The sequence below is a fragment of the Vigna umbellata genome, chromosome 3 (assembly GCF_029865625.1).
Source record: "Vigna umbellata cultivar VRB3 chromosome 3, Vumbellata_1.0, whole genome shotgun sequence".
Classification (NCBI taxonomy): Eukaryota; Viridiplantae; Streptophyta; class Magnoliopsida; order Fabales; family Fabaceae; genus Vigna; species Vigna umbellata.
Genome location: NC_142167.1, coordinates 18,023,945 through 18,049,484, shown reverse-complemented (window position 1 = coordinate 18,049,484; position 25,540 = coordinate 18,023,945). Strand labels below are relative to the sequence as shown.

Here is a 25,540-nt window from a genome sequence, read left to right as displayed (position 1 = left end):
ATAGTATAGGAAAATGGAAAATATATGTATTAGCTAATTAAACTGAGATCTTCAGAACTTTCGTTCCCAATGAAACAGATAAAAGAATATTTTAGGATTTTCCACGGACTTTCATTTCCACGGTTTTTAAAAAATATTTATTTTAAGTCAAATCAATAAATATACAACACGTGACGTTGTCAAAAGTGTTAAAAAATAGTTGTTGGAATATCGCGATCCTAGGAAAATATAGTAGTTAATGTTGTTACTATAATCTCATGCTTTTTACTCAAATAAATTTATGTTACGTTTGAAAACAATAATACGAAGAAAGTTTTATGACTATTTGTTTCAGTAGGGGTGTGGAGGCCAAGATACGAACCTAACAACCTTGCTCTGTTCCTTCTCTGTGCTGCTTTCACTATGTTCTCTTTCTCTCTTTCTTCTCTGATCCTCTGAGTAAGGTGGGCTGGGTACCTGCAAAGGCACTCCGACGCTCAAGTCAACAGGGGTGTTGTTAGAATAAGAAAATCTTTCTTAATTTTCTCTTAGGGGAAAAACGTACCTTTTTTCTCATCTGCTCTGTGTATTTAAAACAGTAAAATAAACCGTTACCTGACAATCCGGTCAGTTATCGAAGTTGACTGTCTAGAAGTTGTAACTGCTAGATCGTGTGTTGATACTGAGTCAATTACTTCCGTGATTCGCGGCGTTGGTTAGCTAACTATGTGTAACGTGTGTAACCGCTTATCTGTAACCGCACTTTATGATATCGCGCCCTGTATGTCGATCGTCCTATGTGTCGACATGACTAGGCGACTTGTCGTGTGTCGTGTGAACGTTACCTGTCGCGACATTACTGTTTATTTGTCGAGGATCGAGTGGTCGACGACACCATGTGGTCGTATGTCATTACAACTGTCGAGCACCTTGTGGTCGACAACACCGTATGGTCCTATAATATCATTAGATTACACTAATCGGTCGTTGAAGGATTGAGCCTCCTATAGTACATGCCCCCCAAGTCCGAGTAAGCGGATGATAGAATTACGAAGGACTTTCGAGTGTTATTGGAGGAAACGAGGTGACGTGGAGAAAACGAAGAGACGTGGAGGAAACAAGGAGGCGTATGTGACAGCTGTGCGCGGCGTTACGAAATTTAGGGTTTTCCCGCTCTCTTAGGGAAATGATGAGACACGAATTAGTAGCTGTTAGATTAAAATGAATCCTACGGCGTCTGACGATTAAACGTTTTGGCTTCTTCAACACGATTCAGAAGAGGGTTATTCACTTTTGCAGAAGAGCAGACACTGAGAGTGTATACTGCGAGCGAGATTGTTTCTTCTTCAGTTTCATTGCCTTCGTTACTACGAGAATCCACCAGGTAACCCTAAAATCTCTTTCGTCTTAGTGTACTTACTGTTGATAATGGAAGGAAGGGGGCAGGATATCGGTGGCGATATGCCGGGGCCGTCATCTACGGCGGAATGTCCCGAGGTTACCACTATACCTCATGGGGAAGAGGCTTTTGTAGACTGACCAGGCGACCATTCTTCCTGCCAAGTCTGGTTTGCGGAGGATCTTGGCTATGGGATGATCTGTGCGGACTACCACCTGATGGCTCTGGAAGTACGGGCGAAGTCGTCTAGAGGTAGTGAGAAGGGCCAATGCGAACTTCTCAATTCGAGAATATCGCTCCTCTGCCCCTTGCAATGTACGACTGGTAAAATATATTAACTTGAGGGAGGGTGCTTCCTGTACCAAGGCTGCACTAACGGCATGCTGGGAAGCTGAGATATACAGCTGCAAGTCGGATCCCTCGTCCGGTCGAGCCATAACTGGAGGACTGGTTAGGACGTGTTTGACAGTGTTGAATGCAGTCTCACAATCATTGTCCCAGTGTTGCAGTAGGGGTGTGGAGACCAAGATACGAACCTAACAAACTTGCTCTGTTTCTTCCTTGTACCGCTTTCACTGTGTTGTTCTTTCTCTCTCTCTTCTCTGATCCTTTGGATAAGGCGGGCTGGGTACCTGCAAAGGCACTCCGACGCTCAAGTCAACAAGGGTGTTGTTAGAATAAGAAAAATCTTTCTTAATTTTCTCTTAGGGGAAAAACGTACCTTTTTTCTGGTGTGCTTTGTATATTTAAATCAGCATAATAAAACTGTTTACCTGAATATCCGGTCAGTTACTGAAGTTGATTGTTTAGAAGTTGTAACCGTCAACTCGTGTGTTGACACTGAGTCAAATACTTCCATGATATATAGCCGTGATTCGCGGCGTTATTTAGTCAAGGTGTGTAACTGCTTAACCGTTAGATCATGATGTCGCGTCTTGTATGTCGATCATCATCCGTGTCGACCTAAGTGGATGACGTGTCGCACGTATGCCTCATGTCGCGACATTACTTAAGCGGCTGTCGAGCCTCAAATGGTCGAGAGCGCCACGTGATCCAAGTGGTCGACCACGCTATATGGTCGAACGTCATTACGGTAACCTTCAGTTGTTTAATTGTTCTCGGGTTATTGGTTAACCGTTGGAGGGTTAGGTATCCTACAGTACAAATTCTAAAACTATTATTTATATTTTAATTGAAGAAAAAATTATTTAACGGATTTGGCACATCCGTTGAGTTTCTTTTTTTTTTAATTTTTAGTTTTTTAATTTCTTGTATTTTAAATTAATATATAAATATTATTTGATTTTTTTAAAATTATTACTTAATTATTTATAAATTAATTTTATTTTATTTAATAAAATAATTATTATTAATTTAATTTATGTATTATTATTTAAATAATAATTAAAATATTTTTTATACATATATATTAAAATATTTAAATAATATTTTTTATTTTTTTATTTTAAATTGATATATAAATATTATTTAATTATTTTAAAATTATTACTTAATTATTTGTAAATTAATTTTATTTAATTTAATAAAATAATTATTATTAATTTTAATTTATTTATTACTATTTAAATAATAATTAAAATATTTTATATATATATATATATTAAAATTCGTTGAATTTTTTTTTTTAAGTTTTTCGTTTTTTTATTTTTTTATTTTAAATTAATATATAAATATTATTTAATTATTTTAAAATTATTACTTAATTATTTATGAATTAATTTTATTTTATTTAATAAAATAATTATTATTAATTTTAATTTATTTATTATTATTATTTAAATAATAATTAAAAAAAATTATACATATATATGTGTCACATCACAGATTTGACGACATCTGTTGAATTTTTCTTTTAAGTTTTTAATTTTTTATATTTTAAATTAATATAGAAATATTATTTAATTTTTTTAAAATTATTATTTAATTATTTATAAATTAATTTTATTTTATTTAATAAAATAATTATTATTAATTTAATTTATATATTATTATTTAAATAATAAATAAAAAACTTTTTAAAAGTCTATTAAACGGATGTGCCACATCCGTTGAAGTTTTTTTTTAAATAAAAATAATAAAGTAAAATATAAAATATGTAAACGGATGTCAACATCCGTTGAAAGTGAAACGAATGTTGACATCCGTTTTATAGAAGGGCAAATTAGGTATAGGGTGGTGCAGGGAGCGGTTGGTGGTGGTGGAGGGAGCAACTCTCTTTGGGCAAATAATACCTGAATAAATAACATAACAATTAAGAAGGTAAGTTCGTTTTTATTGAACCTGTGACAGTTTAAGGTCCATGAAATAACTAATAAATACAAGGTTACCCCATAAAAGTAAGGATGTTTTACAGAATTCTAATACTCAATTGTGAGAAAAAGTTCATTAAGCAATGTCTAACTTGAACGTCGCAGTGTCTTTTGCAAGTACCTTCCCTCAGTCTAAAGTCGAAGTGTGTGGAATAGGTGTCCTAGAGATCAGAAGACAGGAAGGCTACAACGAAAAGGTATCTTCCCCCAACCTGAAGTCGAAGTGTGCGGAGTAAGTGTCCCAAAAATTAGGAAACATGAAAGCTACAACGGTGAGGTATATCTTTCAACCGTATACAAATATATACATAAACATTAACCTAAGAGATGTACTAATTAAAAATACCTTATGCTTAAATAATTCGGATTCAATTGGTTAAGTAATTAGTGTTATAATATTTTACATTATAAAATATATCTATATGTTTATTTTATTGTGTTTCACAAAATGTTTTTATTTCACATTTACCACAAAGTTATTGTAAAACTCATGTCTATATCATTAGTCTCTTAACCATATCATTAGTCTCTTAACCATACTAACACATCACTATGTCAACTCATTTGTTTGTAAAATGTATTTTGACATTGATTTAAATTATAAGTTAGAAATGCATAATGGAAGCAACTAAATGTCACATGCATGAGTTAAAACTTAAATCAATATGTAAGGTTAGATACAACATATAACCAATTTTACATCTACAATTTTACATCAATTTTATTTTTAAATGATATGAAAAGACATATCAACATTGAATATTTTTGTGTCATTTTAGTGTCATACATCAATAGCAATACTAATTGATATTATACAACTTACTTTTTACATTGGTTAAAATTTGATGTTAAAAAATTATTTATTTTCTACATCAATAACATCTACGATTAATTCTTAAACTCATATAAAATGTTAAAAATAACTTATATTAAATGTTTTTTAATATTTGAAAAATTATGTTAATTTAATAAAACCGTGTTTACAATATGTTGATATGATAAATATTTATTTTAATATGATTATACTTTTGTAAAAGAGTGAAAATATTTAAAAAAATTCAAATAATTTAGATATTCTTATATATTTCTATTTGGCCCAATAGGTATATTAAAAAGTATAGTTGAATAAGACCGTTTAAGTCTCTTTATTATAGAACTGTTCAAATCTATATTTATTTGAGTTATATTAACCTATTATAATTAAATCTTGAATAGTTTGGTATGTTGATTATTATTTACTATTTTGTTATTGTTTATTATAGTGTTATTATATGCGTCAGATAAATATTATTCTAATAAAAACATAGGCCGATGACCTATATTGATTATATAAATACACATAGTATTTCTAACGAAATAGTCACTCTTTCATAAACATTAATACACACAACTTATATAAATACTAGTACAAAAATGAGTTTTGACGGTATTTTCAACCCAAAATATGTCCATTTTCGAACGTCCTTGTACTTGTAGGAGAGCGCTAAAGTTTGTAGGATCATTGAAAATGGCAATGCAAAAAATTTAACATCTGAAAGTACATGTACATTTCTTTAACGTCATTTGACATTAGACATTTTAGATGTTAATTGTTGTCAGAAATGGTTAATTCGGATGTCAAATTAGTCAAATGACATCAAAAAATGCATTTTTTGACATCATTCCTTGGTGTTTTTTTATAAGTAATTCATTTTTACAGTTTTACCAAACTTGAAAGTAGAAAACCAGCAAATGTAGTCCATTTTGGCATTTCATATATCAAAAACTTATTTTCAAATTTGTATGAACTAGTCAAAACTATAAACTAAAGTTATCACAAGTAAAAACTTGAAAAAAAAAACCATGAGAATGTGGCTAATAGATATTTGTATTCACCATCACTCATAGAATGAAAAAAGAGTTGTCATTTTGTGCATTATTATCCGACAACCCCTGCACTCTCTATGACTTACCATCACCACTCGTTTTGTTCGCCACTATCTCATATTTCCCACCACCACCACCTTCTTCATCCTCTTCGTGCTTTTCGGCCGCACGATCAGTGGCGCCACCGTGCTTTCCAGCTTCACCGTCGTCACCACGCCCTCTACCTTGCTCTTCTCCCTGTACAACGCGTCCAGCTGGTGGAAATAAGGGCACGTTTTCGAATCTTCCAGTCTCCGTTTGTTGCTTTCCTTCACTTTCTTGAAGTACTTGTTAATGTTCTCCCACTTCTCTTTGTTTCAGTTGTATCGAGCTTCCTCATCGAGGACGAGATCTCCTCCCATAGAGAACCTTTTGGTCCGTTTTCTTAGTACTCTGCATCCAGGTTCGTTTAGAGCGGCAGAAGGCGGCCAACTCGGTGAGGAATGAGGCCAGCTTTCCTTATTCTGATTTGAAGAAGAAACCCTAAAAAGGGATCCTTATTATGATTTGAAAAAACAAAACCCTAAAAGGGATTTGGGCTAGGCCCAACAGATTGAACAATAATTGAAAAGTTAGAAAAACAAAATTAAAAGATAAAATTGTAATTTAATTTTTTTAAGGGGTAACAGATACATCTTACTTGCGTGTACTAAATACCCGTAACGAATTTTATCCACGGATACCCGCGAGTACGGTTTTATTTTGCCATCCTTAGCTACACTGCTCTCATTCATTCTCCTTCAACTACACTCATTCAATTTTCTCTTTCATTCTTCAGAGGACGCTGCTTTCACCCTCTCTACTCCACCAAGATCTTTTTCCCATCATCACTTTCTTTCTTGACTTTTACCTAGTAGTTCTTATCATGCCTTTTATTGTTCAGTAAACTAATAGTAGAAGCAGAAAAAAAATCCGCTTTTGAATTCGAAGCCGCCAAACAGAGTTTCCTCGCTATTCCTGATGCACATGCCCAAAATGAATCCTAAAGTTTTGTTGTTTTATTATTTATTTTTGGAATTATATTGATAGTTTTTTTTAATCTTATGTTTATTTGACGTTAGTGTAAATAATATTACAAAAATATTAAAATTAAAAATAAATTCATTTTACTAAAATAAAATTTTGTACAATATTAAAATTAATTTTAATAATTAATGTTAAATTTTTACTCTTTATAAATATTTTTACAATTAAATATAACATTAATTATTATCATTCTATATTACTTTAATAATTAGAGATATTTTGATAATCTTCAAATTTTATCAATTAAACAATTTCTTTTATCCTTTACATTAATCAAATTTTGCACCAATTTTCATAAACTTTAATCGAACTTATGTGATCAAAATCCAAAGAAGAAAACAAGTTGAATTAAGTATGTGACATTTTTGTATCAAATTTAAAAGGAATCGATCACATAATAATATAAGTACTAGTTTATGTTCTGTTATTAAAAATTAAGTTATTTTATCATTTTAAAAACATGTTTACATAAATGTTAAATATATCGTATATTTTATTTTATTAAGTAATAGTTTAAACAAAATAAGCCAAAATTTAAATCAGAAAGGAAAGGCAAAATTACATCTATTTTAGCTTAACTTATTATACTTGTTGTTTCGGTATGAGGTATGGGGACCAAGATATCAACCTAACAATTCTGGATTCTTTCTTCTGATGAGACCATCTCCATGCTATCTTGCCTTTGACGTTGTTGATCCTTCGAGGAAAGTGGGCTGGGCACCTGAAAAAGGCACTCCGACGCTCAAGTTAGATCAGAACTCTCTCTGTCTATGTTTTTCTTAACTAAAAAATGAATGGAATCCTTCTTACCGCCTCCGTCCCTTTACCCATTACCTGGATCTATGGAAGTGGGCCGTAAGTGAGTGGTGGGTCCCTCCACTTCTAGTGCTTGCTGTTACTTTTTACCTGGATCTATTGGAAGTGGGCAGCAAACGTGAGTGGTAGGTCCCTCCACCTCTAGTGCTTTAGCCATTATTAGGACCTTTATCATTGCCTGGATCAATTATTTCCCTGATTCGTGGTCTTTGATTAAGACAGTGTCTTTTTGTTCGTATCTGGTAAACCGCTTGACCTTTGTGGGGGAATTTTATGTCGCGACATCAGACCATAAGTGGTCTATCGCCAAATGATCGACATCGAATCGTGAACAGTTGATCCTCAGTGGTCGATATCAAACGGTCGATCGTTTAGTAATTGTCGATCATCAGATGATCGAAATATAAATATACTAATGTCAGTGGAAGTCGACAGTTGCCAAGTGCTCGACGTTAAATCGTAAACGGTCGACCATCAATGGTCGACATACTAGTGCTCGACATCAGTTCAGATGTGTGTTGGTGAACAGTGGTCGGCATTAAGCGGTTGATCGTCAAGTGGTCGACATCAGTTCAGATGTGTGTTGGTGAATAGTGGGTATCCTATGGTACATTTCCAAATTCACTTTTATTTATTTCTAAATACATTCAAACAAACAATAATTATTTCAGCCTCAAATCCCTCAAATATCCATCTACTCACCCTTCCCCACCAATTTTCATAAATTTTATTTCCAAATTCACTTTTATTTATTTCTAAATACATTCAAACAAACAATAATTATTTCAGCCTCAAATCCCTCAAATATCCATCCACTCACCCTCCCCCAATTCCTCTCCCTTGAGTGAACACACCCTTACGATTTGCAGAATTTCAATTTCCCTTCGCTTTGCTACCCTGCACGCTTAGGTTATCGTCATTTCTCCATTGTTCCCTTTCCGTCACTCATCAAGGTAGAAGAGTCGTACTCTGATTGCCATGATATCTTTGTGGGAAACTAATTGGAGAGATTGAATGAGTTCTGCTGTGCCTATATCATGTGTTGCTATGTGATGTACCTGTGTTCATTAGTTATGATCCCTGTTCCTTATAACTTATGATGCTGTGTTACAGTTGATGCATGAATTTTTCTTTTTTAACATTGAATTGATTATCCTATATTTTGACTGTACTAAAACTTTTTGCAGGTGATGTTTTTTTTATGGATTTTTAGCAAAGGTCAGCATGTAAAACTCCTGTAACTGTCAGAGGATAGTGTCCCGCTTGTGTTTCTGCAGCGAGTAATGCTTTTATGCCCCGTGATTTGGTGAATGGATAAAGTGTTGTGTGGGCCTTGAAGTTACAATACTCTTCAACCTACAGAATAACCTTTCTTCATCCCTTCATAGAAAATTGTTTTCCAGATACACAAGATGATTCAACATCAAATTGTGCAGTCCCCTGCTAGGCTAGGGCTCGCAAACCCTAACTCTCCTTCAATTCCGAACCCTACCCCTCCAAAGCTCCCTCCAACACAGACCCAGCAACCCCAAGACCGCAACTCTTCAACCCCTTCTTCTGCTCTTCTTTCACTCCTCCCACCCCTTCCCAGAGCCCAAGCACTTCTTCTCCAAATGACTTCCTTAACTTCCAAAATCTTTGAAGTTTCCCCTAACCGGTCTCTTTGGGTCACTGCCTTCCGTGGATCCCTTCCAACTTTCCTCTCGTTTAATTCATCTACCCCTCTTGACTCTTCTCCGTCTACTGTGAAAGAAATAATTTCCCTCTTTACTGTTCTCCAAACCCAAATATTCGAAGCTGTTGCGGAACTCCAAGAGATTCTTGACCTCCAAGATGCCAAGCAGAAGATGGACCGTGAAATTCGTTCCCAAGATTCAATGCTACTAGCATTTTCTAACAAACTCAAAGATGCTGAGTGCTGCCTAGACATACTTGTCGATGATTACTCTGATTATCGCCGCTCCAAGCGATCGAAATCTGGAGATGATGATTCCATGACTTCATCAACTGTCTCTTCTCAGTTGAAGCTGTCAGATATATTATCGTATGCCCACAAGATAAGCTACACCACCTTTGCACCACCGGAATTTGGAGCCGGCCAAGCTCCTCTTCGTGGAGCATTGCCACCTGCACCGCAAGAAGAGCAAATGAGAGCTTCTCAGTTGTATAATTTTGCCGACCTTGATGTTGGATTGCCTAAAGAAGTCGAATCCAAGGAGAAAATTGTTGAAGCTATTGTTGAGCCTCCATCACAGATGGATACTAATGCAGTTCCAAATTTGTCCGCGTTTCAAGGAATGCTGCGTCCAGTGCCACCTGGTTGGAAGCCGGGAATGCCTGTCCAGTTGCCTATTGATTTGCCACTGCCCCCGCCTGGGTGGAAACCAGGAGATCCTGTGCCATTGCCTCCTATGGACTCGCTTCAAATACCGAGATTTGCAGAGCAACAAATGCAACCTCACATTCCTCAGCCCAAACAACCAGAAGTTATTCAAGTGCAGCCAGTTAATTTGGACCTTGGAGGAAGTGACACTAGTGACTATAGTAGTGATGATGCCAGCTCTTATGATGAAGATTGACAAGTTTGTTAAACTGCTCAATCTCCAATTGATAACTGTACAGGTGAGAGATTTTGAGTTTGACTGTTGTATCACTCCCATATGTTATATGTATGTTCTGTCAGTTGTTTCTCAAGAATTTGGTTTTAACATGATGTTTTCAGGATTGACAGGTCGAGAATTAATAAGAACTTTTCATCGCCTTGTTGTTCCTTTTGGTATTTCTGTGTAATTAATATAATCCTCTGCTGAATGCTTAGTGTTTCTGCTTTAGGCTCTAGAGAGCACAAACCATGTCAGTTCTTTGTAACCACGAATATTTCAATAAGCACTGCACCTATATCTTTGCCTATAAAAAAAAAAAGCACTGCACGTATACGGTAATGTAAGCTGCTATATAGTACTATGAAAAAGAATATACATTTTATATCAGCCTACTATCTTGTTTTATTAATTTACTTTTTTACCACGACAAATGGATTGCTCATTAAGACATTTTTGTACTAAATTGTGATGAGGCACCGTGTGAACATCTTTTTGTGTAATAAAAATACTTTCTCTATGAAAAGTAACTACTTTGATAAATAAAGCAAATCCTATCTCTAGAATTTGCCACCTTTTACTTGCTCATTCCTCAGTTAACCATTCCTCCTTCATCTATACTAGTCATAAAATTGTATTGAGTTGTAAATAGTAACCATTTCTCTCTTGTGGATACTTTCATCATCATAGATACTCACCAGTGATTTCAAAACCACCTTTTTCACTCTTCCACCCTCTGAGAATGCAGCACTCAATGAAATTTTTCTACTCACCCATTTTCACACCCTTTATTAGCACTCAGTTCTCACATTTAAAAATACTCATTAACTTTCTCATCGCTTTCTTATTTTTGGTCCTAGGGTTTGATGATTTTGATTGTGTCTTCTGATTTGTGGAGTATTTTAGTTCTCGTTGATTTTGATGTTCTTCCTTATTGGTATGGAAGGAGTGATAGATGTTAAAAGATACTACGCAATGCTTTTACCTTTAGTTTGTTGTGGATATATTTTGTAGAGGCTTAATCTGTGATTGTTACAGGCTGATATGTTTGATGCTTAATTATAAGTGCCATGTTCATTTAGAAGTGAGTTTGCAGTCACACCTATGAGTGGGAGACGTAACTAGAACAAGCCTTGACACACTCTCACAAACAATGAACAATAGATAATGGCTGAATAAGTCTCCTTTTATTGAAAGAAATAACTGAATGAAAGAAAACAAACAATAACTGGGAGCATAACCTCCTGCAGTCACCTGAGAGCATAACCTCTCTTACAAAACTCACAAATCAAAAGCATGTCCTAAACCATAGCGTCAATGCATTATTTATAATTATTATTTTCCTAGGATATACTTCTAATTACTGTAATTAACTTATACTGAATAATTCCCTAGGATAATGCTCTAATTACCGTAATTAACAATATTTCCTGGAATACTGTTCTAATTACCGTAATTAACAATATTTCCCTAGGATACTGCTATAATTACCGTAATTAACAATATTTCCCTAGGATATGACTTTATTTACTACAATTACTAAATATTTCCTGTCCATCCTAACCGCTGCGGCAGTTAGGATGCCTTGCTGCTTCCAATCGTTCGGCCTGGTCGCTCCCCCTTGTCTACCGTTCGGTCCCCTTCTCTCTCTCCTGTACCTCTTCTCTCATATACTTTCCAGCCCCTAACATTACCCATCGCCTGATGATCAACCTTGTCCTCAAGGTTGAAATCTGGATATTGGTCTCTAATGGTCAGGGCATCTTCCCACGTTGCTCCATCCGGCCCCCCTCTTGCCATTCTATTAACACCTGTTGCACCTCGTCCTCCCCTTACTGTACCTGTCTTCTATCCAAAATTTTGATCGGCCAGAAAGACGGTCTCTCCACCTGCAAATCTATTGGCAATTCCTTCTCCACACTTCTTTCCCCCACTGCCTTCTTCAATTGGGATACATGGAAAACTGGATGTATCCGTGCGGTATCTGGTAGTTGTAGCTTAAAAGCCACTTCTCAGATCTTCTGTGTGACTTGGAAAGGTCCAAAGTACCGAGCGGCTAACTTAGGATGCAGTCTGGACGGCATCGAGGTCTGCCTGTGTGGTCTGATCTTCAAGTACACCCAATCTCCCACCTCCACATTTGCTGGTCTCCTTGCTTTATCGGCCTGCTTCACCATCATTTCCTGAGCCCTGGCTAAATGAAATTTCAGCTGTTTTAACGCTTCGTCCCTTGTTTGCAACTCCTGGCCGACGACTTCCACTAAGGTCTCCCTTGGTATAAACCTGTGCAAAGAAGGGGGAGATCTCCCATACACTGTTTCAAACGGAGTACACCCCGCCGCTTCTTGGTAGCTAGTACTGTACCAATACTCAGCCCATAGTAATACTGAACTCCATCCCTTTGGTTGTTTTGAGCAAAAACATCTCAGGTAACCCTCCAATACCCTGTTCAACACCTCGGTCTGCCCATCTGATTCAGGATGATAAGCTGTGCTCATCTTCCAGAAGATACTTAAAAACAATGGATCCCTGTCACTAACGATAGATATTGGTACCCCATGCAGTCGAACAATCTCCTTAATAAACACTTCAGCTATGGTGCGGGCGGAATAAGGATGTTTCAGGGGTACAAAATGTCCATATTTGCTGAGACGGTCTACCACTACCAATACTGCATCATACCCGTGGGATTTAGGCAACTTCACTATAAAATCCATACTTATTTCCTCCCAAATGGCGTTGGGTATGGGAAAAGGCTGCAGCAACCCCTGTGGAGAGGATGATAGATATTTCTGTTGTTGGCATACCAGGTAGCTCGCAACAAATTCAGTCACTGCTTTCTTCATTCCTATCCAATAAAGTGATTGCGCCACCTTACGATAAGTCTGATAAACCCCTGAATGCCCTCCTGTCTGAGTCATGTGAAACTCTGCGATCAGCTTAGGTACCCAGGCCGATTGAGCTGAAATCACAAGTCTTCCTTTATAGTGCAATCGGTCATGCTCCAAAGTAAAAGATGGATGCGAGTTAGGGTCCTTTTTCAGGTCTTCTATTACCTTCTTTAATTACCGTAATTAACAATATTTCCTGGAATACTGTTCTAATTACTGTAATTAACAATATTTCCCTAGGATACTGCTCTAATTATCGTAATTAACAATATTATCACTGTACTATAGGATGCTCAATCCTTCAACGACCAACCAGTGTAATCTAATGATACGGTGTTGTCGACCACAAGGTGCTCGACAATTGTAATGACATACGACCACATGGTGTCGTCGACCACTCGGTCCTCGACAACCAAACAATAATGTCGCGACGCGACAGGTAACGTTCACACGACACGACGACAAGTCGCCTAGTCATGTCGACACACAGGACGATCGACATACAGGGCGCGATATTATAGAATGCGGTTACAGATAAGCGGTTACACACGTTACACATAATTAGCTAACCAACGCCGCGAATCACGGAAGTAATTGACTCAGTATCAACACATGATCTAGCAGTTACAACTTCTAGACAAGTCAACTTCGATAACGGACCGGGTTATCAGGTAACGGTTTATTTTACTATTTTAAATACACAGAGCATATGAGAAAAAAGGTACGTTTTTCCCTAAGAGAAAGTTAATTGAGATTTTCTTATTCGAACAACACCCCTGTTGACTTGAGCGTCGGAGTGCCTTTGCAGGTATGGGGACCAAGATATCAACCTAACAATTCTGGATTCTTTCTTCTGATGAGACCATCTCCATGCTATCTTGCCTTTGACGTTGTTGATCCTTCGAGGAAAGTGGGCTGGGCACCTGAAAAAGGCACTCCGACGCTCAAGTTAGATCAGAACTCTCTCTGTCTATGTTTTTCTTAACTAAAAAATGAATGGAATCCTTCTTACCGCCTCCGTCCCTTTACCCATTACCTGGATCTATGGAAGTGGGCCGTAAGTGAGTGGTGGGTCCCTCCACTTCTAGTGCTTGCCGTTACTTTTTACCTGGATCTATTGGAAGTGGGCAGCAAACGTGAGTGGTAGGTCCCTCCACCTCTAGTGCTTTAGCCATTATTAGGACCTTTATCATTGCCTGGATCAATTATTTCCCTGATTCGTGGTCTTTGATTAAGACAGTGTCTTTTTGTTCGTATCTGGTAAACCGCTTGACCTTTGTGGGGGAATTTTATGTCGCGACATCAGACCATAAGTGGTCTATCGCCAAATGATCGACATCGAATCGTGAACAGTTGATCCTCAGTGGTCGATATCAAACGGTCGATCGTTTAGTAATTGTCGATCATCAGATGATCGAAATATAAATATACTAATGTCAGTGGAAGTCGACAGTTGCCAAGTGCTCGACGTTAAATCGTAAACGGTCGACCATCAATGGTCGACATACTAGTGCTCGACATCAGTTCAGATGTGTGTTGGTGAACAGTGGTCGACATTAAGCGGTTGATCGTCAAGTGGTCGACATCAGTTCAGATGTGTGTTGGTGAATAGTGGGTATCCTATGGTACATTTCCAAATTCACTTTTATTTATTTCTAAATACATTCAAACAAACAATAATTATTTCAGCCTCAAATCCCTCAAATATCCATCTACTCACCCTTCCCCACCAATTTTCATAAATTTTATTTCCAAATTCACTTTTATTTATTTCTAAATACATTCAAACAAACAATAATTATTTCAGCCTCAAATCCCTCAAATATCCATCCACTTACCCTCCCCCAATTCCTCTCCCTTGAGTGAACACACCCTTACGATTTGCAGAATTTCAATTTCCCTTCGCTTTGCTACCCTGCACGCTTAGGTTATCGTCATTTCTCCATTGTTCCCTTTCCGTCACTCATCAAGGTAGAAGAGTCGTACTCTGATTGCCATGATATCTTTGTGGGAAACTAATTGGAGAGATTGAATGAGTTCTGCTGTGCCTATATCATGTGTTGCTATGTGATGTACCTGTGTTCATTAGTTATGATCCTTGTTCCTTATAACTTATGATGCTGTGTTACAGCTGATGCATGAATTTTTCTTTTTTAACATTGAATTCATTATCCTATATTTTGACTGTACAAAAACTTTTTGCAGGTGATGTTTTTTCCATGGATTTTTAGCAAAGGTCAGCATATAAAACTCCCGTAACTGTCAGAGGATAGCGTCCCGCTTGTGTTTCTGCAGCGAGTAATGCTTTTATGCCCCGTGATTTGGTGAATGGATAAAGTGTTGTGTGGGCCTTGAAGTTACAATACTCTTCAACCTACAGAATAACCTTTCTTCATCCCTTCATAGAAAATTGTTTTCCAGATACACAAGATGATTCAACATCAAATTGTGCAGTCCCCTGCTAGGCTAGGGCTCGCAAACCCTAACTCTCCTTCAATTCCGAACCCTACCCCTCCAAAGCTCCCTCCAACACAGACCCAGCAACCCCAAGACCGCAACTCTTCAACCCCTTCTTCTGCTCTTCTTTCACTCCTCCCACCCCTTCCCAGAGCCCAAGCACTTCTTCTCCAAATGGCTTCCTTAACTTCCAAAATCTTTGAAGTTTCCCCTAACCGGTCTCTTTGGGTCACTGCCTTCCGTGGATCCCTTCCAACTTTCCTCTCGTCTAATTCATCTACCCCTCTTGACTCTTCTCCGTCTACTGTGAAAGAAATAATTTCCCTCTTTACTGTTCTCCAAACCCAAATATTCGAAGCTGTTGCGGAACTCCAAGAGATTCTTGACCTCCAAGATGCCAAGCAGAAGATGGACCGTGAAATTCGTTCCCAAGATTCAATGCTACTAGCATTTTCTAACAAACTCAAAGATGCTGAGTGCTGCCTAGACATACTTGTCGATGATTACTCTGATTATCGCCGCTCCAAGCGATCGAAATCTGGAGATGATGATTCCATGACTTCATCAATTGTCTCTTCTCAGTTGAAGCTGTCAGATATATTATCGTATGCCCACAAGATAAGCTACACCACCTTTGCACCACCGGAATTTGGAGCCGGCCAAGCTCCTCTTCGTGGAGCATTGCCACCTGCACCGCAAGAAGAGCAAATGAGAGCTTCTCAGTTGTATAATTTTGCCGACCTTGATGTTGGATTGCCTAAAGAAGTCGAATCCAAGGAGAAAATTGTTGAAGCTATTGTTGAGCCTCCATCACAGATGGATACTAATGCAGTTCCAAATTTGTCCGCGTTTCAAGGAATGCTGCGTCCAGTGCCACCTGGTTGGAAGCCGGGAATGCCTGTCCAGTTGCCTATTGATTTGCCACTGCCCCCGCCTGGGTGGAAACCAGGAGATCCTGTGCCATTGCCTCCTATGGACTCGCTTCAAATACCGAGATTTGCAGAGCAACAAATGCAACCTCACATTCCTCAGCCCAAACAACCAGAAGTTATTCAAGTGCAGCCAGTTAATTTGGACCTTGGAGGAAGTGACACTAGTGACTATAGTAGTGATGATGCCAGCTCTTATGATGAAGATTGACAAGTTTGTTAAACTGCTCAATCTCCAATTGATAACTGTACAGGTGAGAGATTTTGAGCTTGACTGTTGTATCACTCCCATATGTTATATGTATGTTCTGTCAGTTGTTTCTCAAGAATTTGGTTTTAACATGATGTTTTCAGGATTGACAGGTCGAGAATTAATAAGAACTTTTCATCGCCTTGTTGTTCCTTTTGGTATTTCTGTGTAATTAATATAATCCTCTGCTGAATGCTTAGTGTTTCTGCTTTAGGCTCTAGAGAGCACAAACCATGTCAGTTCTTTGTAACCACGAATATTTCAATAAGCACTGCACCTATATCTTTGCCTATAAAAAAAAAGCACTGCACGTATACGGTAATGTAAGCTGCTATATAGTACTATGAAAAAGAATATACATTTTATATCAGCCTACTATATTGTTTTATTAATTTACTTTTTTACCACGACAAATGGATTGCTCATTAAGACATTTTTGTACTAAATTGTGATGAGGCACCGTGTGAACATCTTTTTGTGTAATAAAAATACTTTCTCTATGAAAAGTAACTACTTTGATAAATAAAGCAAATCCTATCTCTAGAATTTGCCACCTTTTACTTGCTCATTCCTCAGTTAACCATTCCTCCTTCATCTATACTAGTCATAAAATTGTATTGAGTTGTAAATAGTAACCATTTCTCTCTTGTGGATACTTTCATCATCATAGATACTCACCAGTGATTTCAAAACCACCTTTTTCACTCTTCCACCCTCTGAGAATGCAGCACTCAATGAAATTTTTCTACTCACCCATTTTCACACCCTTTATTAGCACTCAGTTCTCACATTTAAAAATACTCATTAACTTTCTCATCGCTTTCTTATTTTTGGTCCTAGGGTTTGATGATTTTGATTGTGTCTTCTGATTTGTGGAGTATTTTAGTTCTCGTTGATTTTGATGTTCTTCCTTATTGGTATGGAAGGAGTGATAGATGTTAAAAGATACTACGCAATGCTTTTACCTTTAGTTTGTTGTGGATATATTTTGTAGAGGCTTAATCTGTGATTGTTACAGGCTGATATGTTTGATGCTTAATTATAAGTGCCATGTTCATTTAGAAGTGAGTTTGCAGTCACACCTATGAGTGGGAGACGTAACTAGAACAAGCCTTGACACACTCTCACAAACAATGAACAATAGATAATGGCTGAATAAGTCTCCTTTTATTGAAAGAAATAACTGAATCAAAGAAAACAAACAATAACTGGGAGCATAACCTCCTGCAGTCACCTGAGAGCATAACCTCTCTTACAAAACTCACAAATCAAAAGCATGTCCTAAACCATAGCGTCAATGCATTATTTATAATTATTATTTTCCTAGGATATACTTCTAATTACTGTAATTAACTTATACTGAATAATTCCCTAGGATAATGCTCTAATTACCGTAATTAACAATATTTCCTGGAATACTGTTCTAATTACCGTAATTAACAATATTTCCCTAGGATACTGCTATAATTACCGTAATTAACAATATTTCCCTAGGATATGACTTTATTTACTACAATTACTAAATATTTCCTGTCCATCCTAACCGCTGCGGCAGTTAGGATGCCTTGCTGCTTCCAATCGTTCGGCCTGGTCGCTCCCCCTTGTCTACCGTTCGGTCCCCTTCTCTCTCTCCTGTACCTCTTCTCTCATATACTTTCCAGCCCCTAACATTACCCATCGCCTGATGATCAATATTTCCTACCGTAATTAACAATATTTCCTGGAATACTGTTCTAATTACTGTAATTAACAATATTTCCCTAGGATACTGCTCTAATTATCGTAATTAACAATATTATCACCGTACTATAGGATGCTCAATCCTTCAACGACCAACTAGTGTAATCTAATGATACGGTGTTGTCGACCACAAGGTGCTCGACAATTGTAATGACATACGACCACATGGTGTCGTCGACCACTCGGTCCTCGACAACCAAACAATAATGTCGCGACGCGACAGGTAACGTTCACACGACACGACGACAAGTCGCCTAGTCATGTCGACACACATGTCGACACATAGAATGCGGTTACAGATAAGCGGTTACACACGTTACACATAATTAGCTAACCAACGCCGCGAATCACGGAAGTAATTGACTCAGTATCAACACACGATCTAGCAGTTACAACTTCTAGACAAGTCAACTTCGATAACGGACCGGGTTATCAGGTAACGGTTTATTTTACTATTTTAAATACACAGAGCATATGAGAAAAAAGGTACGTTTTTCCCTAAGAGAAAGTTAATTGAGATTTTCTTATTCGAACAACACCCCTGTTGACTTGAGCGTCGGAGTGCCTTTGCAGGTACCCAGCCCACTTTGCTCAGAGAATCAGAGAAGAGATGGAGAAATACAACACAGTGAAAGTAGCACAGAGGAGAAGCAGAACAGAGTTGTTAGGTTTGTATCTTGGTCTCCACACCCTTACTGAAACATTTTGGCGCCCACCGTGGGGCCCGAGATTACTATCCCAACAACGACCACCGGAGCAATGGAAAATTCCGACACGCACGATTTAATCAGGCAACTGCAAGCGCAAATTGAGGCACAGGCACAAACCATGCAGGAGATTCAGCGTAAACATGCAGAGGAGATGGCGGTGCTGCGAGCACAGATTCCAACACCAGAGTTATCTGCTTCAAACAGGCAGGGGGATAACGACGCAAGCCATCATGGGGGAACCTCCGATCGGGCTGGCGGAGGAAGGAGGGGGCCTACTCCTATGCGCCTCACTAACCTGCTTCCATTCACGGAGGCCATCATGCAAGTGAATATGCCAGACAAGCCTCCCCCAACCCTGGAACGCTACAATGGCTCTGAAGATCCTGATGACCATCTACGTAATTTTATAGATGCCATGGCATTCTATACTGACAGCGATCCGGTGATATGCAGAGCTTTTTCTTTATCTCTTAAGGGTGAAGCTCTGGAATGGTTTCATAAACTTCCTCGGAATTCCGTGGATTGTTTCGCAACCATCGAATCCTTATTCCGAAAGCAGTACGCAGCCAGCAAAAAACCGACGATGACTGCTACTGAGCTTGTCCATACCAGGCAGGAGAAGGATGAGACCTTGAAAGCTTTTATGCAGTGATACATCGAGACAGCCCGGCGGGTGCCAGATATAACTCCTACTTTCATCATCAGCAATCTGTCGTCCTGCTTAAGGCCGGGGCAGTTTTCAGAACAATTGTATGCTGACCCTCCAGCATCCATGGAAGAATTGCAATCCACTGTGGCAAAATTCATCCGCATTGAAGACCACCGTAATGCCAGAAAGAAGCACCACCAAGATGTCCCCAACCAGGAGACAAGAAAACCAACGAAACGACCCCCCAACGCCCTATCTGATGATGGAAGACTTTATCCATGAGGCGTTGATAAGTGGCCCCGGCATTTTTCAATCCAAACGGCATTACTTCATAGTAGTAATTAGCGCGTTCGGTGATGAAAGCTGTCTTACTTTGATCGGGGTGATACATGGGGATCTGGTTGTACCCCGAGTAAGCGTCTAGAAAACTTAATATGACATGACCCGAAGCTCCATCCACGAGGCGATCGATGCTGGGCAGGGGATACGAGTCTTTGGGGCACGCCTTGTTGAGATCAGTAAAGTCGACACATATCCGCCACTGACCGTTCGACTTTTTGACCATAACTACGTTCGACAGCCACGTAGTGTATGTTAACTCCCTGATGAATCGGGCGTTCATCAACTTCTCGACCTCAGCTTGAATGGCTTGACGCTTTTCTTCTCCGAACCTTCGCTTCTTCTGGGCGACTGGTCGTGCCTCCCGGAAGATCGACAATTTGTGAGCCATAACTCCTGGATGGATTCCTGGCATGTCAGCGGCTGTCCACGCAAACAGATCTGCATTGTTTCGCAGTATACGATTTAGGGCCTGCTCCTCGTTCAGTGCGAGGTCCCCGCCCATGCTGGTGGTTCTAGACGCTTCATTCGTCAGGGATAGGAGTTTGACTTCGCCTTGCGGATGAAGACGTTCGTCCACATTGGTTCGGGGGTCTAAGTCGACTGTCGCTGTCTCGACTCCTTTTTCCCTTTTTGTTGGAATAAAGGGGGTGACTTTTAGCCCGGCGACATAACACTGTCGGGCTGTTCGCTGATCGGCTCTCACGGTACAAATAGTACCATGATCTGTCGGGAACTTCATGGCGAGGTGGGGAGTAGATACGATTGCTCCGAACGCATTCAGGCAAGGTCGTCCTAACAGAGCATTGTATGACGTGTTCGCCTCGACCAAGAGAAATCGGACCCGAAGCTCCGGTGCTTCTCGACTTGTTCCGAGCCGAGTCCGTAGGTCAAGGTATCCCCTGGTGTCTACTCTTTCCCCTGAGAATCCAACAATCTGCTCGTTAAACGGGGCGATGAGATCCTCGGATAGGTCCATTTTCTGAAAGGTGGACCAATACAAGATATTGACTGAACTTCCTTGGTCGACGAGGACCTTGCTGACATCATAACGAGCTATGTTAGCCGTGATGACCATAGGATCGTCATGATCAGGGTCGGGCGCGTGGAAGTCTGCGTTCGTGAACGTAATGTCGGGGATTGACCGACATTGGCGCTCGACCATATGAACCGACTTCAGCTGTCTCAAGTGTCGCTTCCTTGCTGAAGCGGACACGCCCCCCCCAGCGAAACCACCAGATATGGTGTCGATGCGGCCTCGAACTGAGCGTTCTCTCTCCATGCGGCGAGGTATCGCCTGCGGTGTCGATCATCTCTAGGGGGTGATCGTTGGGGACTTCGCCTAGGAGGATCTCTTCGGCGAGGGGTTGTGGCTCTAGTAGAGACTCTATCCTTGATATAATTCTGAAGATAGCCTGCCTGAATGAGTCGTTCCAACTCGTCTTTTACCATGTTGCACTCTTCCGTGTCGTGCCCATGGTTCATGTGGAACCGGCAGGTTTTGCTGTTACCCGCGTTCTTTGGGGTGGCCTTTCGCCGCACGGTGAGAAGTTCGGCGTGTAAGGCCTCTTCCAGTACCCTCGCCCTGGGTTCGTTGAGGGCCGTGTAACGATCATATTTAGATGTCCACCCCGACTCCTTCCGAGGTGCTCGGTCTGGCCTGTAGTCGTTGGGGGGTCGTTTCGTTGGTTTTCTGGTCTCCTGGTTGGGGACATCTTGGTGGTGCTTCTTTCTGCCATTACGGTGGTCTTCAATGCGGATGAATTTTGCCACAGTGGATTGCAATTCTTCCATAGATGCTGGAGGGTCAGCATATAATTGTTCTGAAAACTGCCCCGGCTTTAAGCAGGACGACAGATTGCTGATGATGAAAGTAGGAGTTATATCTGGTACCCGCCGGGCTGTCTCGATGTACCGCTGCATAAAAGCTTTCAAGGTCTCATCCTTCTCCTGCCTGGTATGGACAAGCTCAGTAGCAGTCATCGCCGGTTTTTTATTGGCTGCGTACTGTTTTCGGAATAAGGATTTGATGGTTGCGAAGCAATCTACGGAATTTCGTGGAAGTTTATGGAACCATTCCAGAGCTTCACCCTTAAGGGATAAAGAGAAAGCTCTGCATATCACCGGATCGCTGTCAGTATAGAATGCCATGGCATCTATAAAATTGCGTAGATGGTCATCAGGATCTTCAGAGCCATTGTAGCGTTCCAGAGTTGGGGGAGGCTTGTCCGGCATGTTCTCTTGCATGATGGCTTTTGTGAATGGAAGCAGGTTAGTGAGGCGCATAGGAGTAGGCCCCCTCCTTCCTCCGCCGGCCCGTTCGGAGGCTCCCCCATGATGGCTTGCATCATTATCCTCCTGTCTGTTTGAAGCAGATAACTCTGGTGGTGGAATCTGTGCTCTTAGCGCCGCCATCTCCTCCGCGTGTTTACGTTGAATTTCCTGCATGGTTTGTGCCTGAGCTTCAATTTGTGCTTGCAGTTGCCTGATCAGATCGTGCGTATCGGAATTTTCCATTGCTCCGGTGGTCGTTGCTGGGATAGTAATCTCGGGCCCCACGGTGGGCGCCAAAATGTTTCAGTAGGGATGTAGGGACCAAGATACGAACCAAATAACTCTGCACTGCTTCTTGTCGATGTTGCTTTCACTATGTTGTATTTCTCTCTCTCTTCTCTGATTCTCGTGAGCAAAGTGGGCTGGGTACCTGCAAAGGCACTCCGACGCTCAAGTCAACAGGGGTGTTGTTCGAATAAGAAAAATCTCAATCAATTTTCTTTTAGGGGAAAAAACGTACCTTTTTTCTGGTGCGCTTTGTATATTTAAATCAGCATAATAAACCGTTTACCTGAAAATCCGGTCAGTTACTGAAGTTGACTGTTTAGAAGTTGTAACCGTCAAATCGTGTGCTGACACCGAGTCAATTACTTCCATGATATATGGCCGTGATTCGCGGCGTTGTTTAGTCAAGGTGTGTAACTGCTTAACCGCTAGATCACGATGTCGCACCCTGTATGTCGATCATCATCCGTGCCGAACTAAGTGGACGACGTGTCGCACGTATGCCTCATGTCGCGACATTACTTATGCGGCTGTCGAGCCTCAAATGGTCGAGAGCGCCACGTGGTCGTATGTTATTATGGTCGGTTATCAAGTGGTCGACCACGCTATGTGGTCGAACGTCATTACGATAACCTTCAGTGGTTTAACTGTTGTCGGGTTATTGGTTGACCAATGGAGGATTAGGTATCCTATAGTACAGTAAGTTTTTTTATATCTATAGTATAATATAATGTTTCTACAAATAGCATTTTCCAAATCTTATATTGCAGCACATCAGTAACTGAACCCACCGTCACCACACCACAGCAACAAACGTAGACAGTGACTGACCAATCCCTGGTACGATTACAAATCCATTTGGGGACAATTTGATTTGGGTAAGCATGTTGATGATTTTTGTTTTTGCAGCTTACGATGTGTTTCAGTGCTGGAAAATTGAACCAACAAGACCATATATTTCCGTTAAATGTTTGTAAGAAAATGTGTCTTACATCCGTTTCTATAATTTGATGAACCTCACATCTATAAATGTAATGTGGTTTTCTGACGGTGGTGGCTGTAGCTGTTTCTTTTTCCTATTTCTGTTAACTTTTCCGGCACTCTTCATTTTTCCGGTGAGAATTTGCCTAAAATTGATTTTTTCTTCTTCATATTTTTTTCCCTGCCATCTTGACGGTTTTGTATCACCAAATCATCCGTTTTTACGAGTTGGTCGAGTTGAAGTGCGAGGTCCCCTAAATTAGAAAAAGCATCTGCATTCTGCACCAACGTGTTATTCTTAAAAATGCGAAAACACACCCTATTTCCTCAGAATTTTCCGCACAAGTGGGAGCGTTTTGTGTGGGAATTGAGTAAGTTGTTAAATACATGGGAAGGGGGAGTTTTTTTTCACTCTTTTAAGTTATTATGTATACCTACATTTCTTTTTTGCAATATTGGACCGGCCATGATGTACAATTCATTATTTCTTGTACTGAATTTCATAAAACTGTTCTGACACTTACAATCTCCTGAGCTAATGAGACATAAACCTATATAGGTCAATGGCTTTAGCTTTGGCCTCAAAAACAAAAAGGTTTAATCATTCATTAAGTCTCTATTTTCGCATGAAATCTTAATTTCGTCCCTTTCTTTTTGAAAATATTAATTGGGTCCCAATTTTATGAAAATTGGGACAAATAGATCCTTTCCGTTAAATAGTGTCAAACGGCGTTACGGTATGTTTGACGTGGCACGCTGTCGTGGACTTTATCTGACGTGGTTGATTAGCAGTGGGACACGTGGAAAGCTGTTGTGGACTTGTTAGCAGAAAGATCAGGGGTTCTGCCAGCCTTCTCTTCATTCTTCCATCTCCCACAAACACAATCAAATCTCCCCACCGGTCGCTGCCTCCTCCGTCGGAGCCACCACCGGCCACGGCGTCACTACCCTTTCTCCCTCTTCTTGCTTCAAAAATGGTAACCCAGGGAGGGGTTTGTTTCCGCCAGTTTATGTTCACGGCCGCCGCCCCCATCGAAGCCTCCCTCCTTTGCAGATGACGGAGATATGGTACAGTGAAATACAGACAGTATTAGAATGAGTGAAGTTAAAATACTAACAAAATAATTAGCAAAGATTCTAAAAAGTTAAAAATCCTCGTCCATCTTGAATACATGTGCCCCTCCATCAATTTTGAAAGGAGAAAGTGAAAAAGAAAAATACAGAAATTCATGTGAAATGTTTATAAGTGTGAAGTATCTCTCTTCATTTATGACTAATGTTTATTTCTGAAGATAACTACTTTTCAGAAAACCTTATTTCAGAAAATTTGCCGTTATATGTTTTGCAGGCACAATGAACTACAAATACATTATCCAAAACTCTTTTTCCAATTTAATAAGAAAAATGTTATTAAAAGGTAAGTAAATACAGAGAAAAATAGTTATTTGAAGAGTGTGATTGAGAAGGGTGTTTGTCACGAGAAGGAAAGGAAAAGCAGACCCGTGAAGTATGGTCCCATCACCACTTGTCTCTTTCACTTTTCTGCCTTAAAATAATCAATGCTAGGGTTTCGTCGAGCTCTCTCCACCACTATTGGGTGGTCGCCACTGTGGAGCTTGCCGCCGGCGTTGCCTAGGGCCAATGGAGCTTGCCGCCGGCGTCTTCCCTCCGACTTGGGGGATGTCGATGTGCCTTCCACCTTGGAAGTCTGAAGTTAGGATGATGATACAGATAATGAGGATGAAGGAGGAAGAAAATGATAATACAGATAATGACGAGTTGGATGAAGGAGGAAGAAAATGATAAAGAAAAGAAAGAAAAAGAGGAAGAGGAAAACGAAAGATTCTTCAGTCATCCACGTCAGCGTGCCACGTCACACACTGTAAACACCGTTTAACACTATTTAACGGAAAGGATCTATTTAAAATTGGGACCCAATTGATATTTTCAAAAAGAAAGGGACGAAATTGAGATTCTATG

At 39.6% G+C, this 25,540-nt stretch overlaps 1 protein-coding gene, 2 long non-coding RNA genes and 2 pseudogenes across 4 annotated transcripts; 2 read left to right on the top strand and 3 right to left on the bottom strand.

The window, feature by feature from the left end:
- Positions 1-5,440: 5,440 nt before the first annotated feature.
- Positions 5,441-6,584, bottom strand: LOC148201758 (uncharacterized). Its single transcript, XR_015785120.1, has 2 exons — positions 6,254-6,584; positions 5,441-6,152 (listed from the first exon to the last, which is right to left on the bottom strand). It is a non-coding gene; the product is annotated as an uncharacterized LOC148201758 (long non-coding RNA).
- A 1,697-nt stretch (positions 6,585-8,281) lies between these two features.
- LOC148201757 (mediator of RNA polymerase II transcription subunit 4 pseudogene) lies at positions 8,282-10,445 on the top strand (annotated as a pseudogene). The gene is made up of 3 exons (XR_015785080.1): positions 8,282-8,408; positions 8,643-10,077; positions 10,178-10,445. The product of XR_015785080.1 is annotated as a mediator of RNA polymerase II transcription subunit 4 pseudogene (transcript).
- Positions 10,446-15,152: 4,707 nt separating this feature from the next.
- LOC148201756 (mediator of RNA polymerase II transcription subunit 4 pseudogene) lies at positions 15,153-16,743 on the top strand (annotated as a pseudogene).
- Positions 16,744-19,835: 3,092 nt separating this feature from the next.
- LOC148201755 (uncharacterized) lies at positions 19,836-21,185 on the bottom strand. The gene has a single exon (XM_088109482.1). It carries the CDS (start codon positions 21,183-21,185, stop codon positions 19,836-19,838), a length of 1,350 nt encoding a protein of 449 aa, XP_087965608.1.
- Positions 21,186-24,027: 2,842 nt separating this feature from the next.
- Positions 24,028-25,499, bottom strand: LOC148201754 (uncharacterized). The gene is made up of 2 exons (XR_015784762.1): positions 25,061-25,499; positions 24,028-24,606 (listed from the first exon to the last, which is right to left on the bottom strand). It is a non-coding gene; the product is annotated as an uncharacterized LOC148201754 (long non-coding RNA).
- Positions 25,500-25,540: the final 41 nt, after the last annotated feature.

What these genes read in the sequence shown, in the direction of transcription:
- LOC148201755 (XM_088109482.1), bottom strand. Translation starts at nt 21,185, where the DNA reads ATGGTCGAGCGCCAATGTCGGTCAATCCCCGACATTACGTTCACGAAC.